Source organism: Centropristis striata, chromosome 2, assembly GCF_030273125.1.
Source record: "Centropristis striata isolate RG_2023a ecotype Rhode Island chromosome 2, C.striata_1.0, whole genome shotgun sequence".
In the NCBI taxonomy this organism is placed as follows: Eukaryota; Metazoa; Chordata; class Actinopteri; order Perciformes; family Serranidae; genus Centropristis; species Centropristis striata.
Genome location: NC_081518.1, coordinates 12,096,492 through 12,115,219, shown reverse-complemented (window position 1 = coordinate 12,115,219; position 18,728 = coordinate 12,096,492). Strand labels below are relative to the sequence as shown.

Genomic DNA, 18,728 nt, shown 5'->3' with positions numbered 1-18,728 from the left:
ATTGCAGCGGACGGTGAAATTCAAAAATATAGCTCGTATTTTGCTGCCTGTATACACGACCTATATTGACGTTTTTAAAGGAGAACAGGCTGCTGTGCCACCACTTGCCTCCTCCTCGCTTGCTCCCCTCACCTTATTCTCGCCACCCAGCCCTCTCTTCAAGACTGAGATGGCAGCAGTATGGGTAATTAGATCAGAGCTTTTCTTTTGTCTCCATGGAGATGAATCATACAGTCAGGGTGACAGTCTGAGCTTCAGCGCTACACGGTAACCTAATCAGAGCGTTTGAACCCCAGCCAGAGCGGCAACATAACCTAATAATACCAACATGAACCTGCAGTGACCTGCATCCCTGCGCACAGCAGTGCACACAGACAGGGGTGACGGGCAGGTCTGGTTAAACACACCAGGTCACATCCCAGGATGTGCTGGTGTGTGTGCATATGTGCATGAGTGAGTGTCTGAGCTTGGGAGGAGAAAGCCCTCACAGGTGTCCTAATTCATGAGCAATCGCAGCTCATGAATAATTAAACGCAAAATGCAAATGTGCTCCTTTGATCATTTACATTCATGTCTAACAGAATTAATTAATCAAACAAACCTTTTCTTTATCCCCAACGGAATAGAAAAAGCAGCAGTCAGAGCGCACAAACACACACATGCAGGCAGGCAGGCAAAGTATACAAAAAAAGAAAACCCACACAATAAACAAGTTTACTAATCACACCATTTAGCTACATCTGAAGAAACAAATTTCTGTGTGCTGAGAAAAATAGCATGACACAACCTTGGACCAACCACATGGTGAAGGTGACTTAGTATCTCTTCATGTGAGATTACTCTAATCTGCTGTAGTAGCTACACCCACTGTATGCTAATGCAGTTTGCTCAAAAACACCAAGCGATGGAAGCATAAGCTGCATGGTGAACGATGACCAGGTGTGTTTCTGTGATAGTACGAACTGTATGTTGTTATTAAGTCTCACCAGGAGATGCAGGTCGTACTGTGCAGGCAAATGCATGTCCATAAGCTAACTCATACAGCATGACACACAATGCGAAGAGAAGTACGGTCTAATTCTCCCGTTAAATTGTGGGACAGATGGTTGCTAATGGTTCTGATGTGTGTTATCAACACAACCACACAAATACACACTGAGAAGAGGCATAAACCACAGCGAGCTGATCAAGATTTCATGGGCTTTTTGATATGCTCACTCTGAGAGATGGACCTTATAAACAGCCACTCTTCAGCTGACCTCTTGTTTATAGCAACAGTATCATACACAGAGGGAAAGCTCATAAAGAAAGAAACAGATCTGCCTCCCTCCTCCTCCATATCCATCCACATCTTTGTCTCTCTCAGTTTCAGTTTTTCCTCCATTAACGGCCCTCTCCTTCTCTTAACCTGCCGCCTCGCCAAACCAACTCCTCTCTTTTCTGTTAATAAGCCCGTTTGTATGCAGCGCACACTTGTGGAGGCCTCGCACAAACACAGACTGTGGTACATACACAGGCAAACTCCTGTGACTCCCTGCCAGCTCCACTCCCCTCCTGTCACACCCTTCTGTCATCAATTTCTCCTCGGTAACAGAGAGGCACGTCTGACTTATGGAGGATATCAATATCTCCGACTTAAAGGGGGAGGAGGGAAGGAGGGGGCGCACACACCTCGGGCTTCTTTTAGGACACCTCGTAAAGCTAAATGATAGTTGAAGGGGACGAGAGACCGAGGGGAAGGTGAGGAGAGAGAGAGAGGGAGGGACGAAAAGTGAGTGCCGGTTGTTAACGTGATGGCAGGACACCGTAAATAACTGAGATACAGATCTATGGCGTGCGTGTCTGACGTCTGTGTGTGAGGCATGTTGGTAGTATTAAGAAGGTTAAAAAGGACTGAGTGGTCGCCCGTGTGATCACCTTCTGTTTGTGTGTATTTGACGATTTACATGGTCAACAATGTGTATTATCCATTGGCTGATCCTGCCATGGGATTTGCATGCTGCCAGTGCACGATGTGTCTAACGCTGGGCTGTAAATAGCTGTCCGTCTCTGCTGACATTGCCAAGCAGTCCATAAACCTGTCACCTAGGACAGTTTCAGTCACACAGGACAAGACAGGCCAGGCAGCCATTAAACTATCAGTTTACGCTAAGCAGGGAAGAGTGTATGTGTGTGTGCGTGTGAATATATATATTAGAGGTGAGGGGGGCTGTGCTGCATGTATTCAGGTGTCTCCCAGAGAAATTAAACATTATGCAGGAAGAGTGTGATGCGAGGGCGGGGCGATGCGTGCACTTAAATATTCATGATGTCGTTACAGGCTGACACAGGTTGAGAGTGTCTGCGGTTATTGTAAACAGATACATTGCACTATGGTTAGGCCTTTGACATATACACACACATGCTGCTGAACAGGCACTGCTGTTGACACACATCCATATAGCCACACAAACACACACACAGAGGTGCTTCTGAATGAGGTCAAGGAGTCAGTGTTGAACTGAGGAGAGGATCAATAGAGCTCTGAGTGTTTGCGCACCTCTTGGCTCCCTCCCACATTTTCAACGCCTTTTTGAGATCTCTCCATCTATCATCTTTCTCTTTCTTCTTCTCTGTTTCTCCCCTCCTCACAAACAAAACCACCTCTACAAGAGCACATACAAGAGAGGAGCAGCAGCCATTATAACAGGGTATCTATAAATGCCCATGAACTCCCACAAATGCACAGAAATGCAGGCAGTGTTCTGCTACGTGCCTTCTCTGTTGTGTGGTATAGCTGTCAGCACTGTATGAGTGTGTCTGGACGAGTCCCAGAGGCTGTGTTCATTCTACTGTGGGAGATCTATGGCTGGTGACTCCAACTCACTGGCACCCCACTAGCAATAGCACGGATGTGATAGGCAGATGAAAAGAGAACAAGGCAGTGACAGAACGACAAGCAGAGGAGAGGCAGAGAGAACATGTAAAGGACAAAATGCTTTCTTCCCTGGTTGGGAGCATCTCATTTTTTCTCATTAGGGGAACTCATCTGAGCTCAGAGGATAAAAGGAGGACTGATAGCCGGTATTTCTCTCTCACTCCATCTCTCCTCTCCCTCTTTTTCTCCCACTGTGCACATGCCACCTAATTAATTACACCCTACCATCGCTTTGCTACAACAACCACTGCCGGCTAATTAACGGCACGCCTCAATCATGACCCCACTTCAAGGGTTCTGGATGTGTTTGTGTGCGTGTGAGATAGAGAGATGGAGGAGGAGGAGGAAAAGTATATGATATGCAGTGAAGAAAAAGAATAAAACAGCAGGAGAGAAGAGGAGGTGGGGCAGAGAGAAAGAAAGAAAAATAATGGATGAAATGTGGCAAATTAGAAATGTTAGAGGATAAAAAAAGAAGGGAGATGAACACTTTGATGTGACAGACAGATGCTCATGAGAAGACAGGAGAGAGTGGGCCAGGAGATAGATGGAGCACCTCCTCTCCACGCCCAGCTGGACTCTATCAGCCAGGCTGGAGCCAGAGAGGCTGGTGGGGAGTCCCAACTATGGGGTGTCTCACCCCGGACACGTCACTCCCAATCCCTCCTGAGCCTGCCTGAGCCTGGCCAGACCTCAGTGCTGCTGCAGCCTGCCACACCAGGCTCCACGGCTCCTACTGCCCCAAACACAGTCATACTGATCGTATCAGAGAGAAAAATGGAGCGAGGCAGGGCCTATGAAAACACACATAGGCTGTGCGAGCTGCAAACCACGTACACCACATGGAACATCGTCATGGTTGAATTGAGAGCGAGAGAAATGGAGGGAGAGAGAGGGAGAGGGAGGGAGCTATAATTTGTTTAGTGTATGTGATTGCATTAGTGTAAGGGTCATATTATTCTTCACCCACGTCACACACACGGAGAGCTCAAGCCCAGTGGGGCAATCATAACATTAATAGTGCTTGACTGGGCCGAGACAGACACACACTCACACACGTGTTTCCTGTGATCTGCTCAACAGTTTATGCAAAGAGGACAGAAGCCTGGGGAATGAAAAGATGAGGTAAAAAAACAGAAAAGGGGGACCACAGAGGAAATAAAAGGAGGAACATATAGTTACATTAAAATGAGCTAAAGGGATGTTGAAGAAATGTCACACAGTTCTCAGTGATTCTTACTAGTTATTATCTTTTGAATTAATACTGTGAGACATTATGAAGTAACTGATTACTACATCCAGAGATGTAAATATAAGCGTGACTGTTAATTAACGTTTCTTGAATCTAGTTTTGCCAACCAAAAAAAGTTTGTGCTGCCCTTGGCGCACAAGACAAATTCCTCATATTTCATCTTGCAAAATAAAATAAAAATCTGTATAATTATTTTGCTTTGGGTGACGCTTGGTACTAGGAAGAAGTAATAAAAAACTCAGGGAAGCTAAAAGATAAAATTTTAAGAAATATTTCTCTGAGGTAATTAGAAATTGTTTATGCTATTAAGTGGCTGATCACACGGGGGATTAAATAGCTTTGAAAAAAGGTATTGGACAGGACATGCATTACTGTAACTTAAAAAATGCAATATTTGTGCAGCAAAGTGGGCGAAGGAAAAAGGTAATAAGGACTGATAATTACTCACTGTATTTAACATAGATGCTCAAACACCAGAAAGTGTTGGTTAAATAATGGTATAACCCCTTAAAGAGGCAGCTCAAATCAAATCAAAATAGTTTTTTCTCTTGCCTGTAGTGCTATCTATCAATCTAGAGAGTTTTGTTTTGAGTAGCCAAGTGTTGGAGATATCAGCAGGGGAGATTTCTGCATTCCCTCAAATATAATGAAACTATACAGCACCTGCCTTGTGATGCTCAAAGTAAGTAAGTAAGTACAGTATTGTGCCTTTCCAGAAAACATGACATGAAGGAACCATTTTCTTTCTAGTATAGCTCCTCCATGGAACTGTTCACTACAAGATCTGTGGATTATTTTGAGTAACGAGGTCACGGTTCCTGTAAAGAGACATCGCTGTTGAGTTTGTTCTGTTTTGTACAAGCAAAGTGTAAGAGAAGGCAGACTTCTCTACAGCCGATAGCTCCAATAGTTGATAAATAAACAGCACAAGAGAACAGTCAAGAGAAAATATATAGTTCTTATTTGGTGGGTTAACTTTCCCTTTATATATTTACTGTAATCCATTTCTAAATTATTATCCAATCATTTATATTGGAGAGAATTACAAGACAAGTGCTTCCTCATGTCTTTCTTTCTTTCTTTTTGTAATATGATAATACAACTTTGATTAAAAAACAATTGACATCTTCACATTGTCACAAAAGGACAAAGGAAATTGTAAAAAATAAAAAATAAATAAAAAAGGACAATAGAATGACAAAGAAAGAAGTGAGAGTGAAACAGAATGTACTAGTAATGGGCCAACAGTGGAGTAGAGAGGCCATGTTCGCTGTCAGCCATTAACATGCCCAGGACTAAATTATTCACTGCACTCTGTCACCTTACACAAGCCCGGGCTAACTCAGACTAAAGAGGGCTGTGTGTGTGTGTGTGTGTGTGTGCGTGTGCGTGTGTGTGTGTGTGTGTGTGTGTGTGTGAGTGTGTGAGTGTGTGAGTGTGCGTGTGAATGAACCGCGGCTTGTAGGAGGTAAAGAGGGATTCCTTTAAAGAAAGGGCTCAGTATTGCCATCCTGTGGCTAGAACAAGTAAAATGCTGTGTACAAGCCATTTCTATTACTAGCTACACACAAAAACACTAACACACACACTGGAGTAAAAATGGGTTTTATAAATGAGCCTGAAAAACATGCATGCAAATGGTGAACCAGCTCTAACCTTTAGATGCCCTTTGAGTGTAATATGCAGTAACAAGCACACACATCTACACAAACATACAAACACATACACTGTGCACAAACATAAAAAGACAAGGAGGAACAGAGAACTGTTTTGTGTAGAAGAAGCTGATTTCCATGCAGTCTGCTGGTTTACTATGGAACAGGAGAGGCTGGTTAGCAGGAGCAGCTGGGCAAACAATACAACCTCACCTGGAGTCATTTACATGGATTGTGTGTGTGTTTCTGCGCCTGTGTATGTGTATGTGTTTGTGTGTGTGCAGTTGTTATATTGAGAGGGATGTCTCCTGTTGCTGCTCTTCTTCATCATGTTCCTGAAAGTGCCGTTGGCAAGGAAACCAGAGACAGAGAGAGACAAGTCAAGGAGCACAGTTTCGGGTAAGAGCAATATGAAATGGGGAAGAAAAAGGCGGACAAATGAGAGAGGAAAAATAAAAGCAGAGGATCTTGGAGGAGAGTGGTGGCAGGAGGGGGGGTTAGAGGGAGATGGAGGAGGGAGTTAACAGAAGGGAGGCAAAGAGCATGTGACAGTGCGACCCATGCCTCCCACTGGCAAGCTTTATTACAGTCCCACCTGCAGCGAGACAGCAAAAAGCACTTAGCCTCAGCCAAGTCGGCTGACAGTGGAGGACAGTTTGAGAGGGAGGGAAGGAGACGAGCAGAAAGGAAGGAGGGAGAGAGGGTGGAGGTGTAGACAAGGGGGCTTGGTGGGAGGAAGGGCTGATTGAAGTCATGGGGTTGCATGGAGGGAGGGATGGAAGGAGGGAGGGAGAGAAAAGGACATATATATTTAAAAAAAAAAGAAGAAGACAGGGAGGAAAAAAGCGTAAGGAAAAACAAAAGAAAATGAATGAATCAAATACTTCTCAGTTGTTGATAAATCCCTGTTTTCATGCATAATGCATAAAACACTACAATAAATTTTAATTAATTAAATCACCCAGATGTGAATTAATCTCCCCTGGATAGTTATTTCGAGGCTGTGGTTTGATTTGTTGCATTACATTGTAAGGTTTTCTTATTTTCTGTCCACCTGCTGTAAATAACAAAGGAGACTGACACCAACACATACACAACGCAGCCTGCAGCCAGCTTGGAGTGTGCAAGCAGTCAGGCGTAATCCTGCTTGAACACCTGTTTCCTTTGTGAGGTCAGAGGTCAGAGTCTGGAGGTCTCTCACTAAGTGGTCATCTTTTTCAGGGCTACTGCTGAAACATGTCTGTAACCTGACCTCAATGCTCCACACTGAGCATTAACTTCACATCAAGTGGCCTCACCAAGACCTAAATATAACTTCTCGCAAGTCCCAAAAGAGGGATTCTTATGGCAATGTTGCACAAAGATAAGTTTGATTATATAAAGTGTACAAAGCAGGCGGATATGCAGCCTGGAATAACATAACACACTTTCAGATGCTCTTTGCTGTCATCATTTAGTGAAATTCATGCAACGCGTGAGAAGGAAATAATTAAGGGGATGAAATGAAGAGAGGTTTATTACTTCCTGTACGGCGACAGCTCGCATCTATTAGTGCTCCAGTCTGCTGATGTATCTGCTGATGAGCTATGGCCAAGTAATGACGTGCTCCGCTGGCTGTGAATCCATAGGTCTCTCCCTAAGTCTACTCTTTCTGGCTCCCAGGCTCTGGATGGAAAACCACAGTCACTAAATCAAACCCATCCGGAGGGAAGTCGAGAGAAGGAGAGAGAGAGAGAGAGAGAGAGAGAGAGAGAGAGAGAGAGAAAGAGGGGGAAAGAGTGAGAGAGAGTGAGGGGGGAGAGAGGGTTGTTTCTCAGCCTTTCGGAGAGAGGAATGTGTTGGAAAGGGTACAAATCAACCAGAAGTGACTGCACAATAAGGTCAGTGTGACCAGAGGAGAATCCTGACTCAAATGGTAGACACGCACAAACACACACGCACAGAAACAAACACATTAAGCACACACATGCAAAACAGAGTGAGTGATTGAGTCGGGGCATAACCCCGTGCCCACCCTGTGAGTGGCTAATAATCGTGGCACAGAGCCAAACCCACTGTCTCCTGACTAATTCCCACATGCCCACCAGGACTGGCGCCACACTGAAGAACAGAGCTCTGTTTCTCAAAAAATCCTGTGATCATTACATTACTGAATTACTCAAATAGATGGATGAACACACAGCCGCACAGGCGATCCGGCTTGCTTGCCCCCTGAAGAAAGAATATAATGGAACAGACAATGGGAACACTGTGAATTAATATTTGTTTGTTGAGACTGCCTTCTCTCACTTAACACACACACACACCTCAACGCCTACTCTGCTGGGCTGGAAAAAAAAAGAGGGCAGTGAGGTGGCGCTCTGCCAAGCGTGGCGCTGCCAAGAGACTCGGTATACCCTGGTCTCCAATGGCATTTTAATCGCACGCGCACACACACACACACACACACCCATCTGCTGTGCTTCATGGGAGCGGTGGCAAGCTTGTCACTGTCATTCCAAGTTAGCCCACCCTCCTGCCACACTGAGGGGGACAAAAGAAAAGAAGAAAAGAGAGGCAGTCGGGGGGTAGGGCAAGCAGTGGCATTCCTCTCCATTCCTCCTCTGTCACCCTCTGATCTCTCTCTCCAAACACATCCCCTGTCGCCTCTCCATTCAGTGTCCTTGTCCTCCTCATACCGTCCATCCCCACCCCCCAGCACTGCTCCTGTCCTCCCTCAGCTCTGTTCTTTCTTCGTGTTGCTACTCTCATCCCTCCACCTGCTGGTCTGTTCTCTGGACAAGAGATACAAGGATGGGAGGTGGTAATCTCCCTCGTACGGACAGCCTGTTCCTCATTTAATGTGTGTGTGTGCAGTGTATGTGCTCTTGTTACATGGCTGTTTATGGATTGAACCTCACCGCTGTGTTCTCCATGCAAGACTCTTAATGTGAAATGTTAACCACAGTGGCTAAAGCAACGGCTCAGACATTGATCCTCCTCCCAAGCAAAGGCGGGTTGCCAGATACTGTGAATTACCCCCCTCTGTGCCCCAACCAGCACCCACACCCCATCTTCTGTGGTGCTCCATGCTCCCACGGTGGGTAATTGTAATTGTATTGAACTGGCCAGCAGCCAAGCGCACAAGACTGCCAAGTCTGCCAAGTCCAGCTGTGCCGTTGCAATCAAAACACACTCACGGCCTATCTCATGACAATCACATCATCAGCATGTGTAATTCCTTGACACACACATATGTACACACAAACATAAACATACATATCTCTGAATGTATTTGCTCATAAGATTGAGGAGAGAAGGCTGTAATGAAACAGTAGAAGGAGACAGAATAAATGAGGCTGAATATGCAGTACTCTTACCTCTTGAAGCTTCAAATTTCCTCCACATATATTCTGGATCTAAATATTATTCCTGTATGTTCCTTCCTCCTTCCATTCAGTGTTTCTAACAAATATTTTAAACTTGGCAATAATGCTGAAAATCCCATCATAAATTCATACCTGACAGTGTAAACTTTACACTATAAACAAACTTATATATACTAAACAGTATTCTCATCCAACAACAGAACCACACGCCCTGCTGTGGTCAACGTCACAGGTATGGCAGACAAGCAATGTGTATTGATATGACTGGCAGATGAGAAGGAGGACAAATTCAAACAATCAAAATCAGTGCTCAAAATCTGAGGGAACCATCTTATACTAAATGGTGTTGCACTCAAAATTGTCCCAACAGCTTTGCTGACCCGTGTTATACAAAAATGTGCCAAAAGATGCAAAGTAGCAGAATGATTGTTATTCCACATATAAGCTCTATTATATTGGAATGTAACCCCTTTGTAAACACAAATATTTTAATGAAATACTTTCCTCAGTAAATATAACTGCTAACAATTATATTTATTTTGGAATACAATTACTTAATTTATTCATGTAACTATTTGATTCCCAACAGTGCCTCCATTAGACAGGCAGTACAGCGGAAGGGGGGGGGGGGCTCACCTTCACCACTAATAGTGATGTATTGACTGTGTGGTTGTTTTGAGCCTGAGTGACTGCTGGTGTATGTGATGTGTGTTCAGCGAATGTGTTCACGGGTCTGAAACACATTGTGGTCAGCCCAGATGTTACATCCTCCCCACTCTAGCCTGTTTCCTGTCTGACAGGCTGTTGCGGCTGTTGATGGGTCGCAACTTGTTGGTGCATTTGAAATGACAAATGAGGATCTCATGTCTTCTTCAGATATATTGAGATCTACCTAACTCCCATGTTGTGAAATTCTTTAACACCACAACCAAGCACACTACGTCCAGCTTGCTGGATGCCACTGACCAAAGCAAACATTAACATCACAGCTGTGACCATTACACCTCTAAAGATTCACACGTGCACTATTTAAACGCAGAGTGCATTGGGCAGCAGGACTGTGTAACATCAGCTGTCTAAAATCATAAACCTCTCCCTTTAGTCTTACAGTACTCTAGCTGTTGCATAGAGGCCCATTTAATGATTTAAGCCCAACAGTTTTAAGATCATGACGGATTGTGCACCTCTCTACTCTACTCTGTGTGAACACCGCAAGCGTGTCTTGTGTCACGTTTCTACCCTGAGCAGAGGAAATGGGCCGTGTCATGTCAGTGTGAGCCGCAGCGCAACATGCATGATGGAGAGCACTTAAATAACTCATGAAAACCCTGTTCTCAACCCACACTAGACCATTGGGAGGAACGTGTACGAGTGTGTGTGTGTCTGTGGATGTGCGGTGGCCCTGTTTGTCATGACTGTTTAACCAGGTGCCTTTAAGTGTGTTGTGGTTGAGCTAGTGTGTGTGTGGGTGGGTTCAGTTGGAAAGAAAGCTTGAGATGAGTTCCTGTAAACGACAGGGGGGCCCCCACGGCTAAACAGAAATAGCCTTAGAGAAAAGAGAGAGTGAGTGACCTGAGCAGGAGGCAGTGGTGAGCAGGAGGAAAAGACAGAGCAGGACCAGATATGGTGAAAAAAAGAATTGCACAGAGTTACAATAAATTAGAGTTACAAAATATCCTGCGTTTGTAAGTGTAAACGCTGGTGTAGAAAAAATAGAGAGGAGAGAAGGAATAGATACCCAGTGAAAAGGCAGTCCAGCTACACTGATAAGAGGAGACAGCAGCACTTTCCACATAAACGCACTGAGCTCCAAAACCCACTGTAGTGATGGCCTCCCTCGGGGCATACTCACACACATACACACTCGCGTGTCACTTATTTTTTGTGTCTGTGCCTGCTTCATAATGACATCTTCCAACTCATCTCTCAGTCTAGTTTTATCACTATCATCGTTTCCTTCACCAGCAACAACTTGCTTATTCATTGACCTGGGTGAACACTTTACTGTTGATGAGGGAGATGGGAGTGAAATGACCGTAAAACCTATAATCCATTGCTCCGGGTCGAGATTGGCAGTCATGAGAAACTAACTGATCAGTGGCTCCTACGGTGAACTCTCAGATTAAACACCACAGAAGAAATGTGCTGTGTAAGCATGCATGTGCATTTGTGTGTGAACATTGATGAATGTCAGTGTAGGTTTTGAAAGTCTTTGTGTGTACAGTTTGTGGGCAGGTTGGGTTTGTATTGCTGAGAATTAAAAGCAGTTGCTGTTTCACAATGCATTCAAAGGAGGTGACCTCCGCCACATTTGCAAAACAAAACTTTAGGGAAATGATTATAATCTCACACAACAGCATGTACAGGATGACTGCTGAAGAACAAAAAGTTAATCCTGTTTGGGTGAGAAGGCATACAGTATATAGAAAACATGAACTGGTGGTGGAGAAGTGTTATAAGACATGTCAGCTCAAGACTGAAAAAAAAGAACTCAAAAGATTTTTTTTTTTTTTAAGTGTTTAGAGCCGCTTGAGACGTAATCTCACTCACTCCAGGGATCTCACTACTTCCTGTGTTGCCACACAGCAGGGTCAGGAGGACACTACAAGCAGGAAAAAGGAAGCAGAGATAAGATGTCCACTAAGTGAAGAGCTATTTATTCAGAGGGTATGGCTTATTTTTAGTAGCTGAATGAGTTAAGTTGAACCAAAACATTTACTGCATATTGTATATGCTGAGTTAAAGTCTCATACGCATGTTCATACAGTGTGATGATATTAGCAACATGAAACACAACAAATATGTCAGAGAGTGAGTGGAGAGTGGCCACAGGGATATTTAACTGCAGCGGTCTGCACTAACCTCCATCAAAGATCACACTGGTGTGAAGTGAAATGCTATACATTCTGCAGTCACATCCTATAAACAGAACCCGACTGTAGTATTTTAAGCCATAGCAACAAAACAGTGGCTAAAAAAGAAAGATGAACACAGTGGAGAGTAAAAAATAACACATACAAGACAATGCTTAAAGCACAATGATATTGTAGATTGTGAGAGCTTTACTCACTGGAAAGTGGGCGGTCAGCTCGGTCAGCTTTTTCTGGCTCTGAGGTCACTGTGTGAGAAGGAGTGTGGTCATCTGCAGGCTGCGAAGGCCCAGAGTCCACCTCCTTACTGGCTCCAGCCACACTTTCAATCACAGTACACGCCTGAAAGATAATAAAAAAAACACATATTTAATATACAGGGAGAAATTTTGGAACTACAATGTCCTTATTTAAGATTGAGGTGGAATTAATTAACTGAATAAATAAATTACTTCAATATTAGTCCACTTGAATAAATGCAAACAGCAGCCCAAGATAGAGATTCTGCTACACACATATACTATGAGGTGCCCTGGTGTTACAGAACAAAAATGCTCCACTGTTATAAGGGCTACAGCAACAATATTGACATAATAATAAAACTGAAATCATAAAAGACACTGATAGTGCAACTATCGCAATTAACTGCTGATGTAGCCCGTCATTGGTGCAACCATTTTTAGCTGCTGTCACAGCACTCAGATTTCTGCTATAAAAAGACAACAAACTAAAGGGGATGCAGCGCTGGGTGAAGAAGTGTCCCTTCCCTGAAGTGACAGAGCCGCAAAACAGACAGACAGACAGACAGACAGACAGACAGACAGACAGACAGACAGAATCAAAGACGGAGAGAGACACAGAGAGAGAAAGAGTTTTCCTGACAGCCCAAGTCTGTTTAGATGTGCTCTACTCTGCTCCCCTCCACAGCTGAAAGAGGAAAGAGGGATGAGCCTTCAGGAGAGCGACAAGCTGACCATGAAAAGCAGAGGGAGAAGCAGAGGGTGGCTGTCAGTGAGGAGAGCGAGGGAGAGAGAAGTGGAGGAGAGTTTAAAAGAGGCTGTGATGGCTCCCTCCATTGACGAGCAGCAGAGAGACAGGCAGGGGAGGTGCAGCGCATCTTAAGACAAAAAGGCACCCTGGGCTGATGAAATATACATAGCTCTCAGCTGGAGACAGAGACACAGAGCGACAGAGCAGAGGAGGGCCCTGAAGACTGACGAGACTCCACAACCCCTCCTAAACACACACTGCTAAAAATAAAACACACAGACACATTCCTAATGACTTCTCATGAGGAGCCAGGGGGGAGTAGTTAGAGCTTTTTTTCAGTGTGTGCGTGTGTGTGTGTGTGTGTGCGTGTGTGTGTGTGTGTGTGTGTGTGTGTGTGTGTGCATATGTCTGCGCTCACACACACGCAGGTGTATTTGAGCATCAAGGTGCATCAGTGCTTCCTGCTACAGTTACAGACTGAATAGGCAAAACCACAATATTAGCTTAGACATAAAGAGGTGTTTTGGCTGTTGACCTATGATCCACCTGCTGGTCGGGGGATTTTTTTTGGTAGCAAGTTTGTGTCAACTGCCTCTTTCAGACCTGCCCACCTGCCTGCTCTTCATGCCCAGACACCTGCCTCCGCCACACCAGCAGTTAAAAACCATTTAAACACACCTCACTTAACAATAAACTCACCCTTTGTTCAAGCTAACGATCCCCCTCTCCCACGCACTCTCAGTAATGGCTATGCCACTGAAGTATTGGGATTCTCATGCGAGTGTATTTGTGTGTGTGTGTGTGTGTGTGTGTGTGTGTGTGTGTGTGTTACCAGAGACTGGGCTTATTAACTTTGCTTTGTCGAGTTACCCTATTTATCTTATCCTCCTCATCAGTCGTGTTGGGTGTGCCTCACCAGTCTGTATCCCTAACACGTCTAGTGGAAGCAAAATAAACACACAAAAACGTGCGGGTAAATGGTCATGTCTGAGCCTGGGGATTACATCTACTCTGGAAAACACACACAGCAAACATGCCTACAGGTTTCCTAACCTTTTCTGTCTCTTGTTCTTTCTTTCAGCCTATTTGCTGTCCGTCTTTTTTCTTGCTTTTTCTCTTTTTTTTTGTAAAAGGGAGGGGCTTGTTCAGGAATTTCCCACACTATATATTAACTGTTTAAGAAAAAAGGAGAGAGGTACAGAGAGGGGTGTTTGAACTGCTCTGTCAGGTCAGGCCCTGTGCCTTTATAATTTAATCGCCAAGATATTGTTGCTTCTTACGTCCGCAAAACAGATGGTGGAAAGTAACACTCAACATACTGGTCTTAAAGAACAAGCTGGGATGCCAACATTTGATGGTACAAATTTAGCTGTTGCCATCATTGCTCCCAAATGTCTCATCAATATCCATATAATTATGGAGGGGGATGATAACATACAGTATATAATGTTACACAAGCGATACTGTGGGCGCAAACATAAATAGTTCTGAGCTTAACAAGACTAAAAGTATCAGCCGTGCTAGCGGTCTGTGAGGCTGCACTCTGACACAACAGTGCTTTGAGCTAAATGCTAGCATGCTAACATTCTCACAATGACAATGTGGACATGCTGATGATTGAATGAAATGTTGTCATGATGATGTTTGTTAATTCACACTTAATTAACATGCAAAAGGTCCCACTAACTCCCCTTCATAAGAGCAACAAGTTTGTCTCTTTTGCATATTGCATTGTTTGTGGTCGAAATGCATCTTTTCATTGTTTTGTCTTGTTTTGTGGTGATTTTGTGTTAATATTGATCATGTTACCTGTGTCTTTAAGTGGCAATTATTTTATTTTTTCCCCGGATTATTTATTTTGGCATTTTCATGCTTTATTTGATAGAGATAGAGGAAATGGAAAGGGAAGACAGAGGTGAAGACAAGGACTGGATTCAAACCAGGGTCTAATGCGATAAGAACTCAGCCTTAGTGGTATGTGCTCTAACATTGAGTCACCAGGACGCCCATTCAAGTGACATTTTGTAAGTAAAGGCCAAAGGGGCGCTGGGTCTGTGCCCTGTAGGCCCATTGAGAAACCCATCCATGCAGCTGAGGCTGATTGTAATGTCATGGCAAAAATATTTAATTAATTAAATGTTTTACCTGATGATGGCACTACATGTAAGGTACTTTGATGCTACATGGGAGTAAATAAAACTGAAGTAAAGCTACATTATTGCCTTTTTTTCCTTTTAAATATAAAACTGCGTCTGAGTTCATGCACACTCTATATATGCACTATGAATAAAACAGGAGCAGAACAGGGACATGTAAGATGCAGCGCAGGAGTCAGGAGGTGAAATAAGAAGGATCTAGAGAGGTAGTACTAATTGAGGTTAATTCCACAGTTCAGCATTATCTCCTCTAATCGGTAAGGAGGAAGTTGGTAATGGATGATGTTGCAGGACATGGAGAGAGCCTGCCAGCAGAAATCACACAGCAGTGTGGAGTACTGTATGCCCCCAAAGGATCACAAGACATTAGCAGCTGAGTGCAGATCTTAATATGAAGCTGCAGATAAACAGAGAGTCCGGAGGGCCCTCAGGCTTGCACAGGGAATAGTGTGAGTACTTGTGTCCTTGTATTAGTGTGTTCGAGAGAGAGCCATGTCAATCAAGACCGTCACAACCTCTCTAGTCATTTGCCCGTCTCAACCCACGTCTCACCTGTCAACCTCCTGAATCAGTGCTGACACACATACCCTCCTCTGGACTCAATATCACTTTCTAGTCGTGACACACACGGAGTGATGGGGCAATACACATGCACATCACCCTTTAACAATAACTCTCTCTCACACACACACTCACTGTGACCTAACCCAGGCCTCTCCAGGGAAATGCTCTTTCATCACGGCCGTGCCCATCGATACTTGAGTCCTGCAGAACATCTGCAGTTCAACACCTACCAGATTCATTAAGGAGGAGGACAGAGCCAGAAGCAAAAGGATACATCAATACGCAGAGGAGGTGGGCACACGTGTGTGTGTGTGTGTGTGTGTGTGTGTGTCACCAGGGGCCGGGCCATCCATAAACACTGCTGACAGTCTAGACAGGAAATACACTTGAGGATGTCGATAAGTTAGTCAGCGGGGCTGAGGATGGATCGATAGGAACACAGGATGATGTCAGTGGCTGCAGATGAGATCACCTGAGGCAACTGAGGATCTACATAAGAGGAGTTTTGATACTAAATTGTTATACCACAAAGAGTTCCATATTACCAGTTTTACAAGAGCTTTGGAGAGGCTATGACAACTGTATAATACTTCACTACAGGAAATTATACTTTCATGAATTAGTCCTTGAAATACTCTACAACCAGCTGCAAGAGAACTAGAGACGCAAGAGAAAGACTTTATTCCTCAGTTTTCTCTGGTGCCATGTCCAGCTGTTGTTCCTGCCTTAACTGCACTGGCATTACCAGTTGAATCACTATTGTGTTACATCATTTCATGTTCGAGAGCCGCAAAGCAGATGTTTATTCATGTGAAAATGCCACAGATTATACTTCAACATTATTGGGAATAAATACCTCCAGAGGAATACAGTGATTCTCCCTTGAGATTTGGGAAAACGGAAAGAGATGAAGCTGATTTCACCCACGGGACGTGACTGCCCTATAACACGCTTGGCTTTCTTGCCATGGTGTTGAGTGCGAGTGCTTGTGTGTACGCACGCTCTGGCCTATGTGTGTTTGTGCGTGTTCTCAGGTCTACTGACATTTCCTCAAACGTGGTTGACATTTCCAGGGGATTTGAAGATTTGATCCCTTCTGTGTTTGAAGAGTTGTGTGCTATCCTCCTCAAAACACTGAGGGAAATGCTGCAGCACAGCCAGCAGCTTGCCCTGCCTTCGGGGCCTTACTTTACAGCATTTGCAGCGACCCCGTTCTCATTCACCCGAAGTGTGATCAGGAGAAGACCTTCACTATACATTGCCTGCCTTTTAGAGATGACTGGTTCACTGCTTGGTCTTTTACTTAGTCTTGCTGTTTTCCCCTGAGCTGTGGAGTGTTTCTGCTTCTCTCAACTGAGGCAGAAAAGCTATCACCAAAAGATATGAGAGAGAAAAGTAGATAGAGTTGATGTGGGAGGGAGGAGGAGGGAAAGAAAGCAAAGAAAGTGTAAGAGGAAGGGAGGGAGAGATCTGTTTCTCCTGCTACAGGCTGGTTAGTGGAGCGAACTGACACAGACTGACATCTCTCTTCCACGGAGGCCGAGTTAAAAAGAGCCTCACTACTCTTTGTCCATTACTCTCTCTCTCTCTCTCCAACCTTTCCACTTCTTCTCTTTCATCAGTCCTGCCCTCTCTCTCTCTCTCTCTCTCTTTCTCTGTCCACCCTGTGGCTCCCATGTCTTGCTTTTTCTGCCTGGATGGACTCTGTAGCAGTCCTGTCCTAGCCTGGGGCTCAAATTACACCCCACCACCCTGTGCTGGCCACACACACACACACACACACACACACACACACACACACACACACAAGCCCATACAGTAGCCATGAGGAGGCTCAGGGCCCAAACACAGGTCAGGCTCGGGTCAGTCAAGGGCAGAAGGACAGGAAGGCTGACAGAAACATGCCTCGCGCTGAGGCTGATCTGAGGGCCGCTGGACACAACAAGACCATAGACACAAATGCATACAGAGATGCACATGCATGCTCCAAATATCCTTTCAGCCATCTTCATCAAGTTCCCCTTGCAATATACTGTCAGCTGACGCTTGTAAATAACTATTTAAGTTTACTTGGATATAAAGCCCACGGTTTGTAAGTGATCATGTGGCATATTGTTTGCATCAGACATCACCTCTCCTACTTACAAGAAAACTTTACATACTTTATAGTTTTTTAGCCTGTTTTTATGGTAGTTTTGTGTTTCTGTGGTGATTTTAGTCTCGTGTAGTTGCTTTGTGCCTCTTTGTGATTGTTCTCCACACTCATTGTGAGCCTCTTTGTGTCTCTTTGCAACTGTTTTACATCTCTTTATAGTTGTTTTGGTCTCTTAGCACTTTTTTTCTGGTTGACATTTTGCAGGTGAATGCCAAAGGGGCCCTGACACTATAGGCTCCTGTACCTAGTAGGCCCATTAATTAATTAATCCATCCATAGTAATGTATAGCCAAATAAAATACATAATTAAACTGTAACACTAGAACAGATGCTGGTCATGACCTTGGAGCAAGCCAAAATTAGCTCCAGTCTCTTGCCCAAAGAAATACCTCAGCAAACATTGGAATTGCTAATAAGATTCAGACTGAATCAGCAGTACTTTTTCAGCCTAACCACACCTGTGTGGTCCAAAGCACACTCCCCAGCAGTGCAGGATACTGGAGGTCAGCAGATCAGCCGAAGAGGGTCCTGATGTGAACTCAGCGCTCACTATCATCCTGCCCTTCAAACACCAGCGGTGTCATGGTTGTAAAACATGTGCATCCTGATGGACAGCAGTGCTTAAAGGAAAGGAAGCACAGCATTTGTTGTGTCACAGTAAACATTTAGCCGCTTCCTGAGCTGGTTTGTCCCCGGGAACAGGATGGATGGGAACAAATGCCTCGATAACCATGTGATCCTTTATTGATCCCAGTCAGCCGTTGTTCTCCCCCCACCTTCAAAGCAGGTCATAGTACACAG

The 18,728-nt window shown here is 44.4% G+C and overlaps 1 protein-coding gene across 1 annotated transcript in view; it reads right to left on the bottom strand.

The window, feature by feature from the left end:
* The window catches only part of gse1b (Gse1 coiled-coil protein b), a 179,474-nt gene that overhangs the window by 113,395 nt on the left and 47,351 nt on the right, over window positions 1-18,728 (bottom strand). The window contains exon 2 of the mRNA XM_059349192.1: window positions 12,263-12,404. Within this exon, the coding sequence (XP_059205175.1) occupies window positions 12,263-12,404 (142 nt within the window). The remainder of the gene's footprint in view (window positions 1-12,262; window positions 12,405-18,728) is intronic.